Consider the following 20,781-nt stretch of genomic DNA (forward strand, 5'->3'; position numbering starts at 1 on the left):
CCGCCTCCCCCCCCCGAACTGCTTTCTCTATGGTTGCCCTCACTCTCAAGGCTTCTCAGTCCTGGCGGGGAGGGGCTCCCAGGGGCCAAGGCTGGTGAGAGGAGGCCAAAGGGGGGGCGGGGCGGGCAGCCAAGCAACCCAGTTGGAGCCTCCCTCCTCCCTGGGCGGTAGGAAGGGAGGGAGAGGAGCTGCTTCCTGTGGAACCCGGGAAATTTAAGTGACATCATCAATAAGGGACAGCAGCGGGACATGGCGTTGGGATAAGGGAGTTTCCCGCCAAATAAGGGACGGTTGACAGCTATGCTGTTCTCCCATCGTGGCTCCCTCTCTTGTCTTGGATGACCCAACCCCTCTCTTACCCCGTCTTCCTTTTTCTTGCCCCACACCATCTCCTCTTTGATAGGTCTTCTACCTTTACTTTTTCTTTCATCACTATGATGACGCTGTTCCAAGACTTTGGGAGCCCACGTGAGAAATCAGGTCCTCTGAGGATCAGTCAGAAGAACTAGCTATATTTAGCCTGGAGAAAAGAAGATAAAGGGCTCTTTGTTGCCCCAGAGGAGCAGAACTAAAACCAATGGGTAAAAATCACAAGGGGAAAGCTTTGGGGTTGAATTTTAGGAGAAAATTCCTAACTTCCCAAGAAATGCCTGACAGGGAAACAGAGTGCTTTGGGAGGTGGTGGGCTTTCCTTTGCTGTAGGTACTTAAGCAGAAACTGGATGTCCATCTGCCAGGAATGCTGCAGTTGCAAGATTCCTGCACTGAGAGCAGGTGAATGGACCAGATGACCTCCAGTGTCCCTTCCAACTCTAAAATGGTGTGAATCTAGGACTTTGACTTGCCTGCACTAGTCTGCAGCATAAGTGAGCAAGCAGACCAAGGGCTGCCTGGTATGTTTCTTACAAGCAGGTGTAGTGAATGAGTAAACAGGTTTTGCTCTTCCTCATGCTCACTTTCTCTCTCTCTCTCCTCCCCCATCTTACTATACCTCTCTTCTCTCGTTCCTCCTTACTCATCACCATGAAGACACTTGAGTTATTGCATGCCAGGGCTGTGGCAAGCCAAGCAGCCTCCAGAACTTTGCTAGAAACCAAATAAAATTTTATCACGGGAGGCTCAAAAGAGAGGCTTTGTTTTGTACTCAGGATCTAGCTGGTTCTCATTTTTGTGGGTAGGAATAAAATTTCTCACAGATCAGATAGGTTAGTGTGTGGTTTGTTCCATTTCTTTGCATCACGAGGCCTATTATTAAATTTGAATCAGGAAGGTACTTCTAATATGAGGCATAATTGTTTACTCTTTCTCTGTGCTAGGAAAGTGCATGCGGCTTTTGAGAAATGTAAGTGCACAAACTGAGTCATTTCAGATTCAGATGCAAGCTTGTTTTCGAAGGCAGGTATAGAGCTTGTTAGCCAGCAACTGCCCTATACTTATTTATTACATTTCTGAGTCACATTTTCCAAATCTTTTCCAAGAGTGCTCAAGGCAACCTGGGCATCTTAGGATGGAAAGGGATAAATGCAATGAAGCTAACTACCTTATTTCTTCCATACGTTCATTTTAAAAATTAGGAAAAGCAAGATAGTACAGCTATAGTACAAGATCTGAGCTTGGGTCTGCCTTTCTTCCTGACTGGTTACATTAACTATTACAAGAGGAAGGGGAGGAAATGATTGAAGCTTCTTCTTAAAGAAGTTATTGAAACATCCTTTGAAAAATGGGAATCATTCAGTTTTGGAACAAGAGTGGCTCCTGTCCTGTTAGCACTTCAAACGGGATGCCTTTTTCCCATATTTGAGCTCCTCCTCTTCAAAATTCTGCAGGTAGAGTCCAGTGGAGAGCGAGAGTTCATTGGTAGGTGTCACCTGCCTCCCTTCACTGTCCTCATCACTACTCCTCACCACTACATCCTCCCCAACCCCAGGAGCAGTCCCTCCATTCCTTGACACTATCAGGCCTGAGAAGGAGGCAGTCAGCCCAAAATGGTGGCTGGGTCACTGTTGGTGTGACTGACGAGGAGCCCAGTCCAGTGTGAGTGACAATAGAGAGAAAGGGGAAGAAGCAACTCCCTCTCTTTCCCTCACCATCTCCTTCTTTCTCTCTTCTCGCTGGTGCTCCTCCTCAGTCATCGCTGCTGCTGGTCTAGCATGGTGAGTGTCCACCACTGCTTGAGCCCCTCCGCCACCCTGACCTGACCTCTCCTCCCTCCTCCTCCACGCTTGAGTCTCTTCTGCCACCAGCATGGTGAGTCAAGGGGACTATGTGAGTCAAGGGGACTATGTGAGTCAAGGGGAAGAGTAGGGCTGGGGTGGTGAGGGAGACTGGATGTGGGGAACCCCCCTCCACAAACTGGGGGGTGAAGATTTGGTGTCATGGGAGTGTGTGTGCCCTCCAATCTCCAACCCTTCCGACCTGTCCTGTATTTTGCCCGACCAAAGGTGGCAACCCTAATTCACTACTCTTTTTTTGACCTGGTTGAGAAGCCCAGTTTAGGCATCTTTCATAAATTAAGTTTCTTAGTTTGGAGTCCTACACACAACTATTTTGTAGTAAGTCCCACTGAATTCTGTGATATCATGTTTAGCATTGGGATGCATTGAGTTTTTTGGGAGGGAGGGAGATTCACTTGCATTTGTTTTACTTGAGGGGAGTAGGTGGAAGGTATAGATAGACCTGAAAAATAATAAAATGATTATTTCTCCCTTGGTCATCCAAGTAGCCATTTTTCTTTTTCTTTCCAAAAGATGTGAGTCAGTGAGAGAGACATGTCTGCCTGTACATGTCTGCTACTGAATCCCACTTAAAGCAACATTTGGCTGTGGATCTGTGGTCTCAGCCTGCAGCAGAAGCAGACTGAAACCTGAACTAGCCTCTCAAACCAAAGCCAAAGGGTTCTTTGGCAACCTCAGAAGGTTACCATGGTGTAGGCCAAATCAGATATGCACAGAAGCCACATATACTGGAATGATGTTGCGCTGGCACAGGAGGCTGTGGGCAGCCTACAGCAATGAGAAGTGTCCAGAGCTCCTGCAACACAGTGGGATCTGGCAATTTCTGGATATGCTGCTGGTGAAACTCTGACATTTGGTGGGCTTACAGGTGCCCTTTGGATTAATCAAGCCTTTGTGCAGCAGGGGTATGGAGCCATGTGGTTCCTCCCACCTCCTACTGATTTGTGGCAGAGTATCAACCATTGCTTTGTGTAAGTTGTGTACGGACAAGACATATTTTCTTCTCCACAGGAAGAGGATTGTCTCCAGGGTGCTTCAATATGTCTCCAGTGGGCCTGTGCTTCTCTTCTTCTAGAGGGGAATAATGAAAACCGTATTAACATTGGAATGGGAAGCGTATTCCTCAGTCACTAGGACTTTCAGAGGATGAATGCACTTTTCAAAATGTGGAATGAGCAGTGATGTTCATTATTTCAGCTTCTGGTGATTGAATCAACCTACATATCTAAAAGGAACATAGGCTAGCAGAGCAATCATGTGCTACACTTTTCACTGTCTTTTGCTAAAGGGAAAAACAATTTTAGGATGTAAAAAGGAAGTGCACTGGGGGAGTGGGTATGCGCACGGGGAGAATGTCTGGAATAGTATTTTCTTCTGGGGATGTGTAGCTCACTAAGAAAACATGACACCTGGTGATAATGCTCATTTCCTGTTAGGTATGAAATATACCCAGTGAGTATATCACATTCTCCACTTGCATGTACTGGCAGAAAGGCAGTATATAAATGTGGTAAATAAATACCCATGTATATATTTAAGAGAAGTGGCCCAAATGCTCTGGGAAACCGGGAAGCATGCTGTTCATATGAGATGCTAGCTTGATGACACACTTTTTATTTCATGTGTGATTTTATGAGGGTTAATTAAGTAATGCATGTAAGTGGCACATTCCTCCCGCAATAGGTGGCAGACTGAAGGGGTTCTACAAGATTATATTTTGGGCATGGGGCAAGTCTCTCACTTACACCTACTTGGTGTAAAGAGAGACATTTCCTATGTCCAAAGTATCATTATCTTGTGTTAACAAATCTATAATAATTACTGCAGCCTGGTACCATCTTCAAAATCACTTGTCATGGTGAGAATCCACTCTTCACCTATAGGCCTTAGTCTGAGTAGGCACATGTGATCTCCTTGCTTGGGGCAATCCTATTTTGGGGGCCCAAAATAGCTCCCTGGTCATGACGACAAGGTTGTTTGACTTGTTTGTCCAGAATAGGGCTTGTAATTTTGAACGCCACCACACAAACTTCATTTGAAGCAGCTTGCAGTGGTGTGTAAAAGTGCAGGTTTTGCTCAGGATGATGTCCACAGGTTTTGCAGGCAGAAAGAATATTCCTGTTAAGCAAACTGAAGTTGGGAAGGGTGGAGATTTATAAGCCTTTAACCACTTCGCGAGTGCGACAAGATGCTTCAGTGGTAATTATTCCACATGTCTGGCACACAATCCTGGGAGGGTTTATTTAGAAGCGAGTTCCGCGGTATTCATAAGAGTGCTCCCAAAGTGTGTTCAGGATTGCAGCCCAAGTAACCTTGAGTGTGTGGCCTCCTGAGAGTGACACACGGAAGGGCAAATGTTGACACGTTCTTCTTGCACTTGATAAGTGGCTGAAGGGACATAGGCTGCTCCTGTGGGTGGCTAATAGACCCCCCCTACACCTGAGCATCGCTACCTCTCTCCCACTTCTTTGTGGGCGACTGTCTGAGGGGAGGAAGCAAGAGGCCTGCAGGCGGACCCAAGTTTCACATCGCACACCCTCCCCATAGCCTGTGTTCTCTTTCCCTCTCCGAAGGGGAGCCGGGCCATTTCCTACTGCAGTGTGGGTGACGTTATTCTCTTTATTGGACCCCCCCCCCCGCCGCCTCGCTGTTCAGGGGGCGACTTTGTTCCCCCAGAAAAACAACCAGGGGGTGAAACACTGTGCGGTTGACAAGGGCGAAGCAGACACGGGGCCACCCTGACAGGCGGGCGACACATTTCGCACTCCACGCGAGTGGGCGAGCGGCAACTCGGGCGGCGCGTCATGCTTCTCGCGCGCCCACCGCACCCCACCCCCGCGTGACTAATGCACTTATATGCGTGTGTGTGTGTGTACACGCACACGTCTGAAAGGGGGGCCGCGCTCGACGCGAGCAGCTACGACCGAGGCGGGGTCACACGCTGGCCTTGTGGGTGGCCAGGCGCCGCCCAGCGACGGCGACACGCTTCCCTCGCTCGCTGGCTTCTTCCACCGCCAAGCCTTGGGAGGGAGCGGCGTCCCTGCAGCCTTGCCCTCGTCGCCGAGGGAGCCGTTCCTCCTCCCGGGACGGAGCGGGGTGTGCGTGCGCTGTGTGCACCGAGGGGCTCAGGGGGGGCGTGCTTGGAGGGAGTGTGTGCGTGTTTTGGTTGTGGGGTGTGGGGGGGGGGGGAGAGAAGCTGCACGTTCCCCTTCCCTCGCCCCAGCGGAGCCCAAGGCCGGGCTGCCCGGATTGGCCGCGGAGGGCCGCCAGCTCCGCCCGCTGTAGCCGTGCTCGCCTTGGCTGGGAGGAGGAGGAGCAGCAGCGGCGGCGGCGGCGGGGGGAAGAGGAGCCGAGGAGCCGAGGCTGCGCTCCGTGCGCTGCCTAGTCTGGAGCGGGGGAGCCTGGCAGCGGCAGGAGCGGCGGCGGCGGCGGCTCAGGAGCAGCGGCGGCGGCAGCAGCAGGAGCAGCCCGGATCCTGCTGGTCTCGAGGAGGAGCCAGCCCTGCGAACCCTCCGCTTCTTGCGCGCGAGGCAGAAGAGGGGGCCGCCACCCCCGCCGGCGCCCCAACCGATCCATGACCATGGGCGACAAGAAGAGCCCGACCAGGTAGGAGAAAGCGGGGCCAGCGAAGGGGGGGGGGAGTCGGCAGAGGAGCCGAGAGGAGGTGTGTGTGTGTGTGGGGGGAGAGAGGCTCCCTTCCCTAAGATGGAGACGAGGGTGGCGGTGGGGACAGGAAGGAGCGCGCCGCGCGGGTGCCAGCCGAAAGCACCCACCACCACCCACCCCGCTTTCTTAGGCTCAGGGGAGGGGGGTGGGGACGGCTAGGCCCCGGGGTGGCGGAGGAGGTGGTGGTGGCTGTAGTCGTGGTGGAGGGAGGGGGCTTTTTAAGATGGAGGAAGTAGGTAAAGAAGGGGAGAGAGCGAGAGCTGGTTTGCCTTGCCTGCCTCCCAGCCAGGTACAGAAAACTCCTTGTTTTTTCCAATTGTGCTGGGAGGCGAAGCTGTAGGGGCAGGAAAGCCAGAGAGAGCTCCTTGTGTGGCTAACTGCTGAAAGGAAGGGGGGGGGACGGGAGGTTTTTGTGTGTGTGTGTGTGTGTGTGTGTGTGTGTGTTTGCTCTGTTTTGTGCCCAGGGTGGCTCTTAAGATGGAGGGAGTGTGTAGAAGCAAAAAGGAGGAGGAGGAGGAGGAGGGCGAAGTGTTTGTGTTTCTCTCTCTGTTGGTGCCAGGGCTAATCTGGTGTTAGAGCAGCTATGGCGGCTGCTTCTCTCTCTCTCTCTCTCTCTCTCTCTCTCTCTCTCTCTCTCTCACACACACACACACACACACAGCTCCTCGTCTCCTCACACTGACTTCTTCCAGACAAAGGGAGATTTAACAAGGTAAAGGAGACAGACAGACAGACGAAGGGGGCGCATGGAGGGACACGCCTACAATCCTTTAAAGTACAATCAAGCGCACACACACACACGCACACCCCAAGAGGGAGGGTAACAAGCTCGGATACCTTCCACCATCGCCTTTTCCCTGCCCTTCCAGATTCAGTGGGTAGTCGTTGTTGTGTGAAAATTGATTGCCTTGAGATTGAAGGTTGGAGGGGGAAATGTTCCCCTTTCCTCTCTTGCTACTACGGGGGTATGACATGGTATGGTGTTGGGGGAAGGTTGTGGGGTAAGGCATGAGAAACGTGTGTGGTGAGAAGAGAGAACAAAGTCGGATTTTTGGCTTGATGGGTGCTTTGTACGTTTTCCTCACTGCTCCATCGAAAATTTGATTACTTTTTAGGCAAGGAGCAAAAAAATAAATAAATAAAAGGCAGGCAAAGCAAAGCAGAGCATAGTATGAAACAGCTTTGCTTTATGATCTCGTTTCTAACATGTTTTATTCTTTCTTTTCCTCCTCCTTCTCTCCCCCCTCCCCTTTCTTCCTACACATACTTCTCAAGGCCAAAAAGGCAAGCAAAACCTGCAGCCGACGAAGGTTTTTGGGATTGTAGTGTCTGCACCTTTAGGAACAGTGCTGAAGCCTTTAAATGCAGCATATGTGATGTCAGGAAAGGCACCTCTACAAGGTACATTGTTCATATTTTAATGTGCTAGTCGTCCCTTTTCCTCCTGTAACTAACTGTAATGCTTCTGACTTGTTGATTTACCATGGCGGTGGAAACGAGAAATGACTCCCTTTGAAAGAATGTTTAAACCTGTGTTTTGTGTTACAAGTGTTCATGCACACATTAAACACAAGTGTTTGTAGGTACTGTATCCTGTATAATAATTATTTGATGCTATTTGCTGTATGTCATGTTTGTAGGTAAAAAGAGGCCTCTGGGACTTTCAGATCAGTCAGGTTTGATTGGAAGCTGGTTTTTTTTCTATGACATAGCCTTTTGGCTATAGTCTGAGGAGTGCCTTTTTTGTTTTCTGAAGGTTGATAAAGAGGCACAACAGAAGCGCAACTTCAAAGTCCTGCTTTGTTCTAATAATAATGACTTATTTTATGTAAAATAAAGGAACTTTGGAAAACCAGTTTCCTGAAGAATACTATGGGTTATGCATACTTGCAAAGATGTTCAAGTTATGTGTAGGAGTGCTGCCATATGACATCTAACACATGGATTTATGTCACAGAAACATAGCAATAATGCAGATTTATGAGATCCTGAGATAGCTATTTTGATTAACTTGTATGTATTAGTGATGGATTTCCCCCCCCCCCAAATGTTTAAAGTGTTAAGTATGAGTTAGGTAATTCTTTCAAAGTTTTAGGCTGACAAGTTGTCTTAACTGAATTGGGTGTTCTATTTTGTATGCTCTCCTTAGTAATTTTGGAAAGTTAATCAACTTTGTCATATGTTGCATGCTTTTTATGTTAGAATAATCACAGAATTTTACCATGAATAGACTTTCTAATGTGAAGACTCTGCAGAATGGCAGACAGCAGGTTGTGTTGTTGATTGGGAGCAGTTGGTAATGTATTCGTTAAGTATTTTGAGCATGGCAGAGTGAAAGCTGAAAATGCATGCCTCCAGTGAGAAAAACTTTCTGGATCATTGAGGCTTCTTGTGACATGAGCGAGTTAAGTAGGTGTCAAATGTCCACTCGTGTACATACTGTGCATGTATTTTGAGTATTTCTACACTTTGTACTGTTTTGCAGGACACTGATTTTAAGTCTAATATATATCATGGTCTAGAATGTGTGTGTGTGTGTGTGTGTGTGTGTGTGTAGACTTCAGTCACGTTCATTTAGGCTTTAGTATTGTCAGTGAATCCACCTGTGGCTTTTGCATACAAACCTGTTGATTTCTTTTGGGGTTGTATTGTTCTATACCTACTTGCAGCATCAGCATATTGTAGATTGTGTTTAATAAGGATGGGCAACTGGAAGCTTGTGGGCTAGATGTACTTCCTGTGTCAAATTTAATTTAAGGTGTAGTAAAAAGTTTCCCACCAGTTTCATTCTTACAGACTAGAACAATGTTTTTAAGTTGCATGAAGTAAGCTTTGAACTCTTTCTGATTTGTGTATATGTAACATTTTTGTTGTATATAATGCTTGAGATCTGTAATTGGGAAGGCCTGACTGTTAAGAGTAGACTTTATTGGGGAGCTGTTGTAGTGCTCATGAGGGACTCGGTTTTGTGAGGCAAAATTTACTCCAAGCCTTCATTTTACAGTTTTCAGAACAGTCCTCACAATGGATACAGACGTTGTGCATCCCCTTTGTGTAGCGTAATTTGATTAGTATCCTTATTTGTTAAAAAGCATATTTTTGTCTCTTAAGGAAAAACAACCTGTCCTGTAACATGGGTTCTTGGGGAGGGGAAGAGACATATGGAAACCTTATCCCATTTAATTACATATTAAATTATTCAATTAATAATGGAAAACTTTCAGCTTAGGCATAGTTGTCAAGTGAGCATTAGAATTAGAAAAATGTTTCGTTACTTTCTCATTATGTGTTCCCTGCAGCAGAAAGCTTATGTTGACCTCTTGTTAGGTTTCTAGCTATATTTCTGCCTCTATGAGTGCGGTTTCACCAAAGTCAGTATGATTGCATTCACTTAAGATATAAATGGGAAACTTGTTGCTCTTCAGTATGTTGGAGTTGGACCATCAAGGCCAGCCAGGGAGACGGAGTTTAAATTCAACAACATATGGAGGGCTACTAGTTCCCCACTCCATATTTAAAGTACGCTTTCAGTATGTCACTATATGCTTTTAAAGTAAGTGCTTATCAATGATATTTCATAATAAATATATAATAAAAATGCATATTTAAGTATTATTTATAAACCAACTCAGTATTGGACATAAATTTGTAAATAACTCAAATGATAGTAACTGAACACTATCTAAACTCTGCAGTGAGTTTTGGTTGTGGCTTGGGAGTTACTGTATATGACGCATGTTGGTGTTTCAGGAAACCTGCATTTTTTTCATTGACACTTAATGTACAACAATTCTATGTTTTATGGTTTGCTATTACTCAGAATATTTGTATCTGATGATACGATCAGTGTGCATGCTTGTATTGTAGAAAATCTCAGTTGCGAATATCTACTAGGATTACTTAAGGACCAGTAAGTCAGTCCTCCAGAGTATCAGCAGCAAGATACCTGTTTTTGAGTGATACTGTTAGGGATAGAGACATGAGCTGGAATGTCCAATGACAGAAAGCATTTATTATTTATCTAAATACTTGAATAGGGAAGGTAAGCTCTCTTAAAGATGATTTGCACCACCTTCTATATTCCCTTGTCTTACCTGCTCAGTCTAGGGCATCTAAGTATTCTAAGAGTATTGAAGGATTTAAGCACTCATTCTGCATTATGTTCTAAGCTAACCATATGAAATTGTTAGGATAGGATGGTAGCAGTAGTCTTGGTGGTTAGGTTTATTTTTGATCTGGGGTTCAGAATATGTCTTTTGTGCACCAGCTAATAGATTTTGGGTTCAGTTATAAAGGTTAATGTGGATTGTGAGCTGATTAATCTTTGAGATATTGTGTTTTGGGGAAGGAGGTAGGTGGTCATGACCAAAAGTGAAAGTCTCACTTGGTTTTCTCACTCAAGAAATGATTCTGCTGTTTCTGAGTTATTTTCACATGAAATAGTGAATGATGTGGCAGAGGAATAAAATTTACTTGAAGCTGCATCTGGAAATGGTTTACTGAATGTACCTGATGCACTTTAAATTTCAGAAGCATGGCTTGGCATGTGAAAAGGATCTTGGGATTGTAGTAAAGCACAACCTGAACATGAGTCAGCAGTGTGGTGCAGCTGCAATAAAAGCGAATGCAATTTTAGTCTGCATTAATAGACTCAGTTTTCAAGTCATGGGAAGAAATAGTTCCATTTTGTTTATTAATGACACTTACATGCTATCCCATAACATAAAGGTATCTGGGCTGTTTACAATAATTAAGAATAAAAACAAATTATATACAAAACCCCCATAAAATCAAAAGTAACATTATTTTGCACTAGTCAGATCTCATATGGAGTGCTGCCCAGTTCTGCACACTTGTCTAGGCAAATAGGAATGAGTAAAGAGGAGTCAAGATGGTAAGTGGTATGGAAAGTAAGTCCGATAAGGCAAAATCAAAGGAACTGAAGGGTGATGCAAAGAACTTTTCAAATACCTAATGGTCTGTCTCACAGAACAGGGCAAAAACTTTTTTTCTGCTCTTCCAGAGGGCAGGACTGTATGTTAACAGGCTTAGGTTGCAGGGGGGTAGATTTTGGTTCAGCATTGGGAGAAACATTGGGTAAGAGCATTTCGAACAATAGTAGAACCAGTTACAGTGGTGTGGTAGGCTCTGAATAGCTGAGTCAAGGAGCAAATTCTTAAAAAACTAAAATAAGCAACCTTAAAGGTGTGACTTGCGTAAACTCAACAACTCAGTCAGTTTTAACAACAGTTCACATCATTCAAGGAAAAGTAGGCTCTCTATGGAGTTACCCAATAATTTTATTGTTTTTCATGTATTTTGTTTTGCCTTTTCATATAGCATTTTCTATACAGCTACATACAGTTCAGAAAAGTTATACTGCAGTTCTGTACCACAGATTTGGAAAGAAGCTCCACTGATTTCAGCGGAACTTATTTCTGAGTAAACTCATACAGGAGTGCTACTTGCAACTAAACTTTTGCTTCTATCTTTTCAGCATTCAGTTCTTGTTTTCTTTAAACTCCTTTATTGACCACATTCCTATTGTTAACGATAACTGCAAATTGTTTTCTGTGATTAGTTTTAATAGCTTCGGCTTGCTTTTTGTGCAGTGTGCATGTTCTTGCTTTTTGTGTGATGTGCGTGTTCTTGCTGTCATATTGTCTTTTTCCTTGCAATCTTATCTTTTGAGCTATCTTGTTTGTAAATTCAGCTCGGTGGTTCTCGGTTGACACCATCAGTGTAAAACTGAATAGGATTCTTGTGTTCATAATTAGTTTCGTATTGCTATAACTATACGTACCGGGAAAAGTGGCACTTTGCAGTTGTTTTTAACTCTGTAGTCCAAACCAGATGCAACATCAGTGGACATGTTAATTTAAATTTAATAATTTAACTAAAGCAGGAGTAAGGGACCTCTAGTCTGCTGGCAAATTGCTGCCTTCTAGGTCTAACTGTTTGTTCCTTAGGATTCTCCCCAGGCAATGCCCCTCATCATTCTGCACTCGCCTGAAGTGCTTTTGCCTAGCCTGCAAAACGGGGCAGAGCAACAGATGTGATTCTTACCTTTTACATTCCAGCCATGCAGAAGCTACAAGTTTCTATACATCCCCCTCCATTTTTCCATCTTTCTTAAAGGGAAGCAAAGAGACAGAATAAAAATTCGAGGGCACATTCCAGTTTGTAACAAATGAGACCTATTTCCCATTTTCCTTCTTCTACATCTTAACCACCTTTTGTCTTTGACCTGGAATGGTTAGGCATTAATTTCCATTGAGTGAATTAAGATTTTTTTGGAAGCTGATTGAATATGCTGAGAGACCTGTCCTTAAAATGGTTGTGACCAACTTCCTTGGTAAGCACAATGTAAGTAAAAGTAAAGTACAGTGCTACTTTAACAATCCTTTCCTTTTTATATAATACTACAGTGGTACCTTGGGTTAAGTACTTAATTCGTTCCGGAGGTCCGTTCTTAACCTGAAGCACCACTTTAGCTAATGGGGCCTTCCGCTGCTGTGCGCGATTTCTGTTCTCATCCTGAAGCAAAGTTCTTAACCTGAGGTACTATTTCTGGGTTAGCAGAGTCTGTAACCTGAAGCGTATGTAACCCGAGGTGCCACTGTATAATTGATTGCAGCACAGTTTACCAATACAGTTGAAAGCACAGAACTCAAGTTATTCCCATGTTCTTGGTGTGTCTTGCATTTTTTATCTCTATAATCAAGACTTCCAGATTATCTTATGTGCACATAAGATAGTTATGTGAACAACTATCTTGGAAATAAAAATTCAAAGGTGGAAAAGCATGAAAGAGTAAAGAATTGGATTTTTAAGCGTGTGGATTTCCCCCCGGAATAATCCTTCTATATTCTTAATAATCAGTAGGCAAGAATGTCCTTTTTGTTTACAGCCTATCTCTGCAAAGCTTGCATGCTCCCCCCCCCATAGTAAAATTTAAGATCATTCCTCTGTGGGGAAAAAATACTTTTAAGAATTGGGCCATAACTTGACTTAGGGAAAATAGGCAGAAAACCTTTTGCCTATTTCTAGAATCCTTATGCCTCTTTTATGGGTTTCTTTTTCTAATGAATTTCCCTACACCGTAGATCAGTATTAGAAACTTCCATTGTTCTAGGGGCATTTTGCAACAGAGAATACTGCTCTGGGCGCAGTATTGCGCTTAAGATTTCAGGTTAAAACTGCAAAGTGGAAGGAAAAAGGAGCACCTTTCCTGCCTCCCCACTTCCAGCTACTGTCTGAAGACTGGAGAATAGACTTTCTGAAGAATATTATGGGGGTGGGCAGGGGAAGGACTAGACCATGTAAATGAACATAATATTTTAGCTGCCGTTCATTCATTTTCAGCTTTGTATTCTATTCTTGTTATTAATCTGTTGTTTGTGCCTGTAACCTAGGTTTATTTTAGCTCCTAGCTTTCATATCCCATTTTCTAACACTGCCTTAGATGGGGCAGTGTTGGGAAGGAGAGGGGGAACTACCTCAAACAACACCTTGGTGTCCAACGAGGCTGCACTGTCTTGCACAGGAGGTTGGCAGAATGAGTATCCAGAACTACATAGCTCTCTTGGAAGTTATAAAGGGGTGTGTGCTTGACATTTTGCCCCTTCAGATAGCTTTGGAAATAAACCCCAAATGCCTTGGCTGAAAGCTGTCATGGATGAAATAAAGGATTTCAAAGTTGGAAAGTCTTGAGTGCTGTAGGAGTGGTGTTTTCTTTTATGGACATAAAGTACGGGCAGTTCATCCTTTTTGCTGGTAGTCCTTGTTGGTAGGCCCCTAAATGAAAACAAACTCCTGTGTGTGTCTTCCTTTCACTGTTCTGACAGTTTCATTGTTCAGTAGGCTAGCCAGAAAGCCATAAAATTCACCTGTGGAGAACTTAGGTCTAAATAGTCTTTCACTTCAATCCTCTTTAAAAAAAGGAAAAAGAAAAATGGAAGCCAGTCATGTGACTTAAAAGATAATAGCTTTTTGTTATGCAATTTGGTTAAAAAACTGCTATATCACTGCATGTGGAGATCCCCTGTGATGTGCGTTTGTCTTTAGATTTAGTGACTGTGTGTCTCTTTCAAAGTGTAATGCTTAAAAACAGTGAAACCCAGTGACCTAATTTATGAGGTTTCATATGGTTCTGTAGGTCAGTGGGTCTCTTTGCAGAATGTAGGTCATTTGGAAAGGTGTGTGTTTCTTCCATAACAAGTAGCTTTTGACCTGCCGTTGAATTCACACAAGTTAGATGTGCAGCTTCAGGGTTCTCTCCCCCTCCCCCCATAGAGATATTTTTGACTGTCTGGTCCTGACATGTTACTCTGCTGTATGGCAAATAGTTTGGATGTAATTGGATGTATTTTTAAAAGGTGACATGTTCTAGACAAACCAAGAGAACCTTTATGTGTCTATATTTTGCTCAGTAATAAACAGAAAATATATTAGGTCTGTTAGGTCTGTTATACAATATCCTAAGCAAATGCCCAATTTATCTGGGAAGGGGGGGGGGAATCAATGATTTTTGTATCGTTAGGTTTTCAAACTTCCTGAACAAATAAACATTGAATCAAATTTATTATAATCTTCAAAGCAGTTTTCAAGAAAGCATAAAAATGTTAATTCAGTTTAAACAAAACCTGATCGGTAAAACAGCAATAAAAATTAACAATAAAACCTCAGAGCAGTAAAAATATCAATAATCAAGGAATAGATGACCAACTTCTAACGAGATTTAGGAATGCCTGAAAAAAATGTTTTCCTTGGTGCTGAAAAGATGTACAATGGGCCTCACTGAAAGGGATTTTCCAAAAATAGAGCACCACATCGGAAAAAGGTTTCTTCCTTCAAGTCTCATCTGAAGGCAGGGCACCAAAATCTTGGCATATAGGCAGGCTCTTTAGTTTAAGCTTATTTTGCATTGGAAAAATTATCACCTACTAACCTTTCTAGTGGTTTAATGATCTTGTTTCTTTATGATTATTTGGTGTCTTCATCCTTCATGGATCTGGAATTATACAATGGAGGAAGTCAGGTGAAGAAAGACAGGACATGAATGCAAGCACAGTATAGTTTAGTTTAATTATCAAAGAAAAGCTCCTATTGAACTTTGCTGCAGTTCTTATTTGACTGGAACCCCCCCCCCCCCGTATATTTGTGTCCTGTGTTTCTGGGCTAAGTTTCATAAGTTCCTGTATAATATTTGATAAGACCTGGAGAAGTCTAGTCAATGGGCCTTAATTTTGCTTACCACAGTCATAGGTTTCATGTAAGAGACACCAGGACTTAAACTGGAAAACTTAACCTTGGCAGTGTTTGGTAGCTCCATTGCAGGTTAGGTTTGACTCTAGCAAGAGGGTCTGATGTGGTGACTTTTATAATTTCCATGGCTCTGCCGCCAAAGCAAACAACCGGTGCTTGCTATCACTCTTGCTAGATATAAACTTCAGCAACAGCAGTTTGGAGATCCTTGCCTAAACAGTACAGTAATTTGGCTTCCGGCTGCCACTGTTTCTTGCCTTTTTGCACCAATCTCAGTCCATCTTCTGATTGTGTTTTTGGCTTATCTATGCCTGCCTCCTAATTCCTTGTTTCATCCTGCTTTTTGACAGATTCTATATCTATGCTTTCATTCTTTGATTCTTGTTTCACCTCCCAAATGAACCTATGGCTATTGGTTTTGGTTCACCCCAACAGTCTCCTAATCTGTTGTTAACAGACCGTTTGGCATCTGACTCCTAACTGCATGGATCACATCTTGTTCCTCTCCTCAGGTGTTCTAGAATAGCTCAGTTCTCAGATTTTTGTTGACAAGCATGTAATAGATTTTAGTGGCATTTAGTGCCATGGATTCAGTCTGAGAAATTCAATGGGACAGACTGATGTTACCTTTTAAAGATATATCTGCATTGTCCCCTCCCAAATACAGTGGTACCTCGGGTTACATACGCTTCAAGTTACATACGCTTCAGGTTACAGACTCCGCTAACCCAGAAATAGTGCTTCAGGTTAAGAACTTTGCTTCAGGATAAGAACAGAAATCGTGCTCCGGCGTTGCAACAGCAGCAGGAGGCCCCATTAGCTAAAGTGGTGCTTTAGGTTAAGAACAGTTTCAGGTTAAGTATGGACCTCCGGAACGAATTAAATACTTAACCCGAGGTACCACTGTACTTTGAGTTGCATTTAGCGTAGCGCTAACCATGTAATTCTGCTTGCCCAACAGAGCTTCCCCTCTTCCCCTTGCAGGTCTTCTGAATCTGTTCCAGGGACTCCTCCAAGTTAACTTGGAACATAGTACAGTATAGATTGAATAGTTTGAGTGATAGCCATTGGTGGTAATACCGAGATTTCAGTGAGTAAATGTGATGAAACATTGGATGTCACCCTTTGTGTTGTCGTTTGAGGGCTACTTGTAATTCTGTAAAGCTCAGGGGTCCAAAAACTTAGACGCATTGTTCTTAGATTGAATGTACAGTTGTACCTTGGCTCCTGAACGCCTTGGGAGTCAAATGTTCCGGCTCCCAAACGATCGAAAACTGGAAGTGAGTGTTCCTGTTTTTGAACGTTCTCTTGGAAGCCAAACGTCCGGTGGGGCTTCTGCGGCTTCCGGTTGCCTGCAGTCAGCCAGAAGCCACACTTTGGTTTCTGAATGTTTTGGAAGTTGAACGGATTCTGTTCAGCTTCTGAGGTACAACTGTATATGACTTCTGTGCATGGCTGCCAAAGGTAAGTTTTCTGTTTATTCACTTATTCTGTTTATTCTGCTTATGTTGTTTGACCAGCTGCATTGTGACATTACCATTATTAATTTTGAAAGTGCTTGCCTAGCTGAGGACTTTCTCTTCCTAAGATTTCAACAGAAGAGGCAATACATTGATGGACGATGGCCCTGTGATGGAGTCAATCAGCCGGCACAGTCTCTTGTCCCTTGGGCATACTTGTATGGAGTACATCATTAGCTGAAGAAGGGGAGGCTTTCCTCTGTAATGTTAATGCTGTGTATTAGCTCTCTTGTCCCTGTGCTACTATTACAGAGCCATTGCAGCTCCATTGGGGATAGGGAAGGAGAGCAAGTACATAACTTCATCTGGTGTCATGATTATTTTTAGCGTTTTATTTAGCAAAGCTTATAGAAGTTGCTGTTATCTTCCAGACTCCTTAGCAGAACGGAACAAAGTGAAAAACTTAAATTAATATTAATCAGAGATGTTGCTGCATGGTAGGCAACATTTGCATGTTTCAGCGTGTTTCAGTGGCATTCTGAGCAATATTTTATTTGTCCAAATGTTGCAGGATAAAATAAAAGTGTAAGCCAAGGAAGAGAAATGTTGCCAGCACACTTGTGTGCATTGAATGTTGTCTTGAGAGGCAAGACTGGCAAGCTATTTGCCTGGAAGGACTTGTTATACATTAATTAAGTTGGCAAGGTGCTAGCTAGCTGCAAGACTCAGCTGGGCTGTTTTTTAAGAGTAACCACTGCTTTTAATTTTTTATACTCAAAATATATGTTCCAAGACAATGATTTATTTATTTTTTAAAAACCCTACCTAATTCATTTAAGAGCAAGAGAGTAAATGTCCTGATTATTTAGAATCAGTTGACAGCCTCATAAGTAAATAGGTTAAAAATTATATGATAACCCCTTCATTGCATAAGATGATAGGTTTTTCTATTATCTAACTTGCTGAAATGGCTATAGATTAAGGATTCAAATTGACCTTGTATGAATGTATTAAAGTAGGTTATCTGCCAGAATGGGTTAACTACCATGTACCCACTACCAGAGTTTGAAATTAGCCAATTGCCATATATGTTTTGCTACTGGTGCGGTTCCAGTTGCACATAGAGGTTTCTGGGCACTAGGTTGGTGACCACAGTTCAAAAATGTCTGCCTTACTCCATAGTTAATAGCATTTCCATTTCCTCTATGTGGGTTTCTTCTTCCTGCATACTGGGACATGTGAATTGTTGTAAGAGCAAGCTACAGTTAACCAATGTAGTTAAGATCATAGAATTGTAGCTTTGAAATTGGAGCTCCTGAGGGTCATTTAGTCCAACCCCTTGAATTCCATTGTGGCAACCTAGAACCAAGGAGCCATTTGGTGCCTAGCATATATACCTGAGTTTCTAACACTGCCTACTACAAAATTTCAGTATACCTTCCAGGTGTGTGTAGACAGCAACAGAATAAACCAGTTTGGTGAGTGGTAACAGCAAGGAAGTTTGGTGGATAGGAATTCAGTCATTCACTTAATGAGGAAACAGTTGCTTGAGAACAAATGCTGCTTAGCCCGTAGCTGTTTGGTTGTGGATGAACTTGCCAGACCAGGCTGATGACAGATTTGGCATTTATCCTGAGGAAAAGTTGGTTTCAGATAATACATGCCAAGTTTTTCCTCATTTTTTTAAATTTAAAACCTGGGTTTCTAAAAAGCAAAACATTTAAAAATACATTAATCTAAAGCAGCTGTTGTGAATCTGTGCCCTTCTGGTCACAGTTGGGACTACAGCACTCATAATCCCTGATGACTGAACATGCTGACTAGGGCTGTGGGGAGCTGGAACCCAACATTTGGAGGGCCATGGAGTCTCGCATCCCAGATAAAGAATGATTTTTTACTGTTCTGAACTGTTTTTTGAAATGCAACCCCAATACCGAGGCATTTTAAAATGTAGTATTAAGTCACACAACAAATAGTAATCTTTATGATGGTTTTGCTTGCTGCTCTCTGAAGTGTGAAGGAGCTCACTTTTAAATTTGCCTCACTGATGCATGGCCCACCCACCTGTGTTATCCATTTAAAGCCGTATCATAGCACTTTAAACAGTCATGGCTTCCCACAAAGAATCCTGGGAACCGCAGTGCATGCACGGAGGGTGCTGAGAGTTGTTAGGAGACACACATAGCAACTATTTTCAGGGTTCCCTGGTAAAATGGAATGACCACCAAACCAGCGTTAGAAATTAGCCAGGCTCATTTTGCTACTAGCGCAGGTCCAGTTGCGACCACGTGGAGATCTCTGGATGCTAGGTTGGCCAACCAACATCTCCATCTGGCTGGCCCCTCCAGCTTTCTTAAGCAGGTTAGGAGAAGAGTTTATTTATTGCATTTCTTTTTCCGAAGAGTACATGGAGTTCACCCCCCTCCTCAGTTAATCCCTACAAGCGACCCTGTGAGATAAGTTAAGAAGCTGTGACTGGCCCAAGGTCACCCAGTGTGCTTCATTATGGAGTGGTGGTTTGAACCGTGATCTCCCAGGCCCTACCTAGTCCGACACTCTAACCACTACACCACACTGGCTTCTTAGAGGACTACTTCTGTGAAGCAGCTGTATAAATTAAGTAGGTAAATAAATAGGGGGAAAGCAAAATGTCACTTAGAGAAAGGTGTGAAATATTTTCCTTGAAGCTTGAATTTGCTTTATTCTGGATTGTTTTATTTGATATTTTAATGTGTTGTAAACAGCTTTGAGATTTCTTCCTTTAAACTATAAAACAGTATAGAAAGGAAATTGATAATAATAATAATACAGTCGTACCTTGGATCCTGAACACCTTGCAGGTCGAACGTTTTGGCTCCTGAACGTCACAAACCTGGGAGTGAGTGATCTGGTTTGTGAACACTCTTTGGAACCCGAACGTCCAACGGGGCTTCCGCTGCTTCTGGCTGGCTGCAGGAGCTTCCCACAGCCAATTGGAAGCTGTGCCTTGGTTTCGGAACGTTTTGGAAGTCGAACAGACTTCTGGAACAGATTCCGTTCAACTTCTGAAGTACCACTATAGTAATAAATTCCACTGCAAAAAAGCGCTTGAATATTTTATTGTAGTGCTCGTAACCTAGGTTTAAGGTGGCATTTGGCGATTAGCTTATACAGTATACCTGAGTTTTTAACACTGCCTTAAACCTCCCTGGCTTAATGTACCTCTGTGGCAGGGACATGAGTCTCCTGTTGAAACTGTACCCAGGCAAAATGGAGGGGCTGCAATTATTGCAGGTGGGATTTGGGAAGTCATCCTATTCCAGAAGAGGTTGCACTACACTTGCAGAAGCAGGTTCATAGCTTCAGAATATTTCTGGAGTCACTCACTTGAACCCCAAGTGTCTTCAGTGTATGGGAGAGCTTATTCCCAACTCTGGCTAGTTGACCATTGGCGGGGGCTGGGGGAGCCATTTTGGCTCCTTGGGGTAGATTGCCTTTTGAGTACAGTCTGGAGGCTGCAATTAGTTCAAATTGTGGCTAGGGTGCTTATATATACTGCTTATAACCATTAATCTGAAAGAACTGCACAGGTTACCTATTACCTTCCAGCCTCAATTCAAGTTGCTTATAGTGATAGATAAAGCCCTTGGGCTCCAAATATCTGAAAGAATGCCTCTTCCTGAACAACTTGCCCATGCATTAAGATCTGCCGAAGGGACCCTTTTTGTGGTTGTCCCACTGTAATGGGGGGTGGTCTGTGAGAGGGTCTTCTCTGCTATGGCACCAAGCCTGACCTCCCTTTAGATGCGTGACATGCTTTATCCTTACTTTCATTTCAGGCAAGCACACTATAGATTGAGACACTTATATTGTGTCCTGCTACCAAGTTAACTTCATTGACCACAAATATGTGTATTCATATGCTCTTAGTTTTGAATATTGTTAAACAGTTGATTTGAATATTTTGGTATTTACTTCCCTGGGAACTCTGAGGGAAAATGGTTTATAAATATCATTTAAAAAATAAAATTAAAAAAATGAGTGACTGATAATCCCATTTTTATATGTAGGAAGTGGGACTTGAGACAGTGACTTGTTCAGAGCTATGCAGTGAGTCCTTTGAAGAGGTGGGGCTTGAATATGTCTCTCTCACTTTATTTTGTGCTACTTTCCTAA

General features: G+C 43.4%; 1 protein-coding gene across 1 annotated transcript in view; it reads left to right on the forward strand.

The window, feature by feature from the left end:
- The first annotated feature begins 5,115 nt into the window (after positions 1-5,115).
- RYBP (RING1 and YY1 binding protein) overlaps positions 5,116-20,781 on the forward strand; it is a 49,027-nt gene continuing 33,361 nt past the window's right edge. The window contains exons 1-2 of the mRNA XM_082210744.1: positions 5,116-5,839; positions 7,175-7,300. Of these exons, the coding sequence (XP_082066870.1) occupies positions 5,808-5,839; positions 7,175-7,300 (158 nt within the window). The 5' untranslated portion in view covers positions 5,116-5,807. The remainder of the gene's footprint in view (positions 5,840-7,174; positions 7,301-20,781) is intronic.

The sequence above is a fragment of the Podarcis vaucheri genome (assembly GCF_965113315.1).
Source record: "Podarcis vaucheri genome assembly, chromosome: 2".
Taxonomy (NCBI): domain Eukaryota; kingdom Metazoa; phylum Chordata; class Lepidosauria; order Squamata; family Lacertidae; genus Podarcis; species Podarcis vaucheri.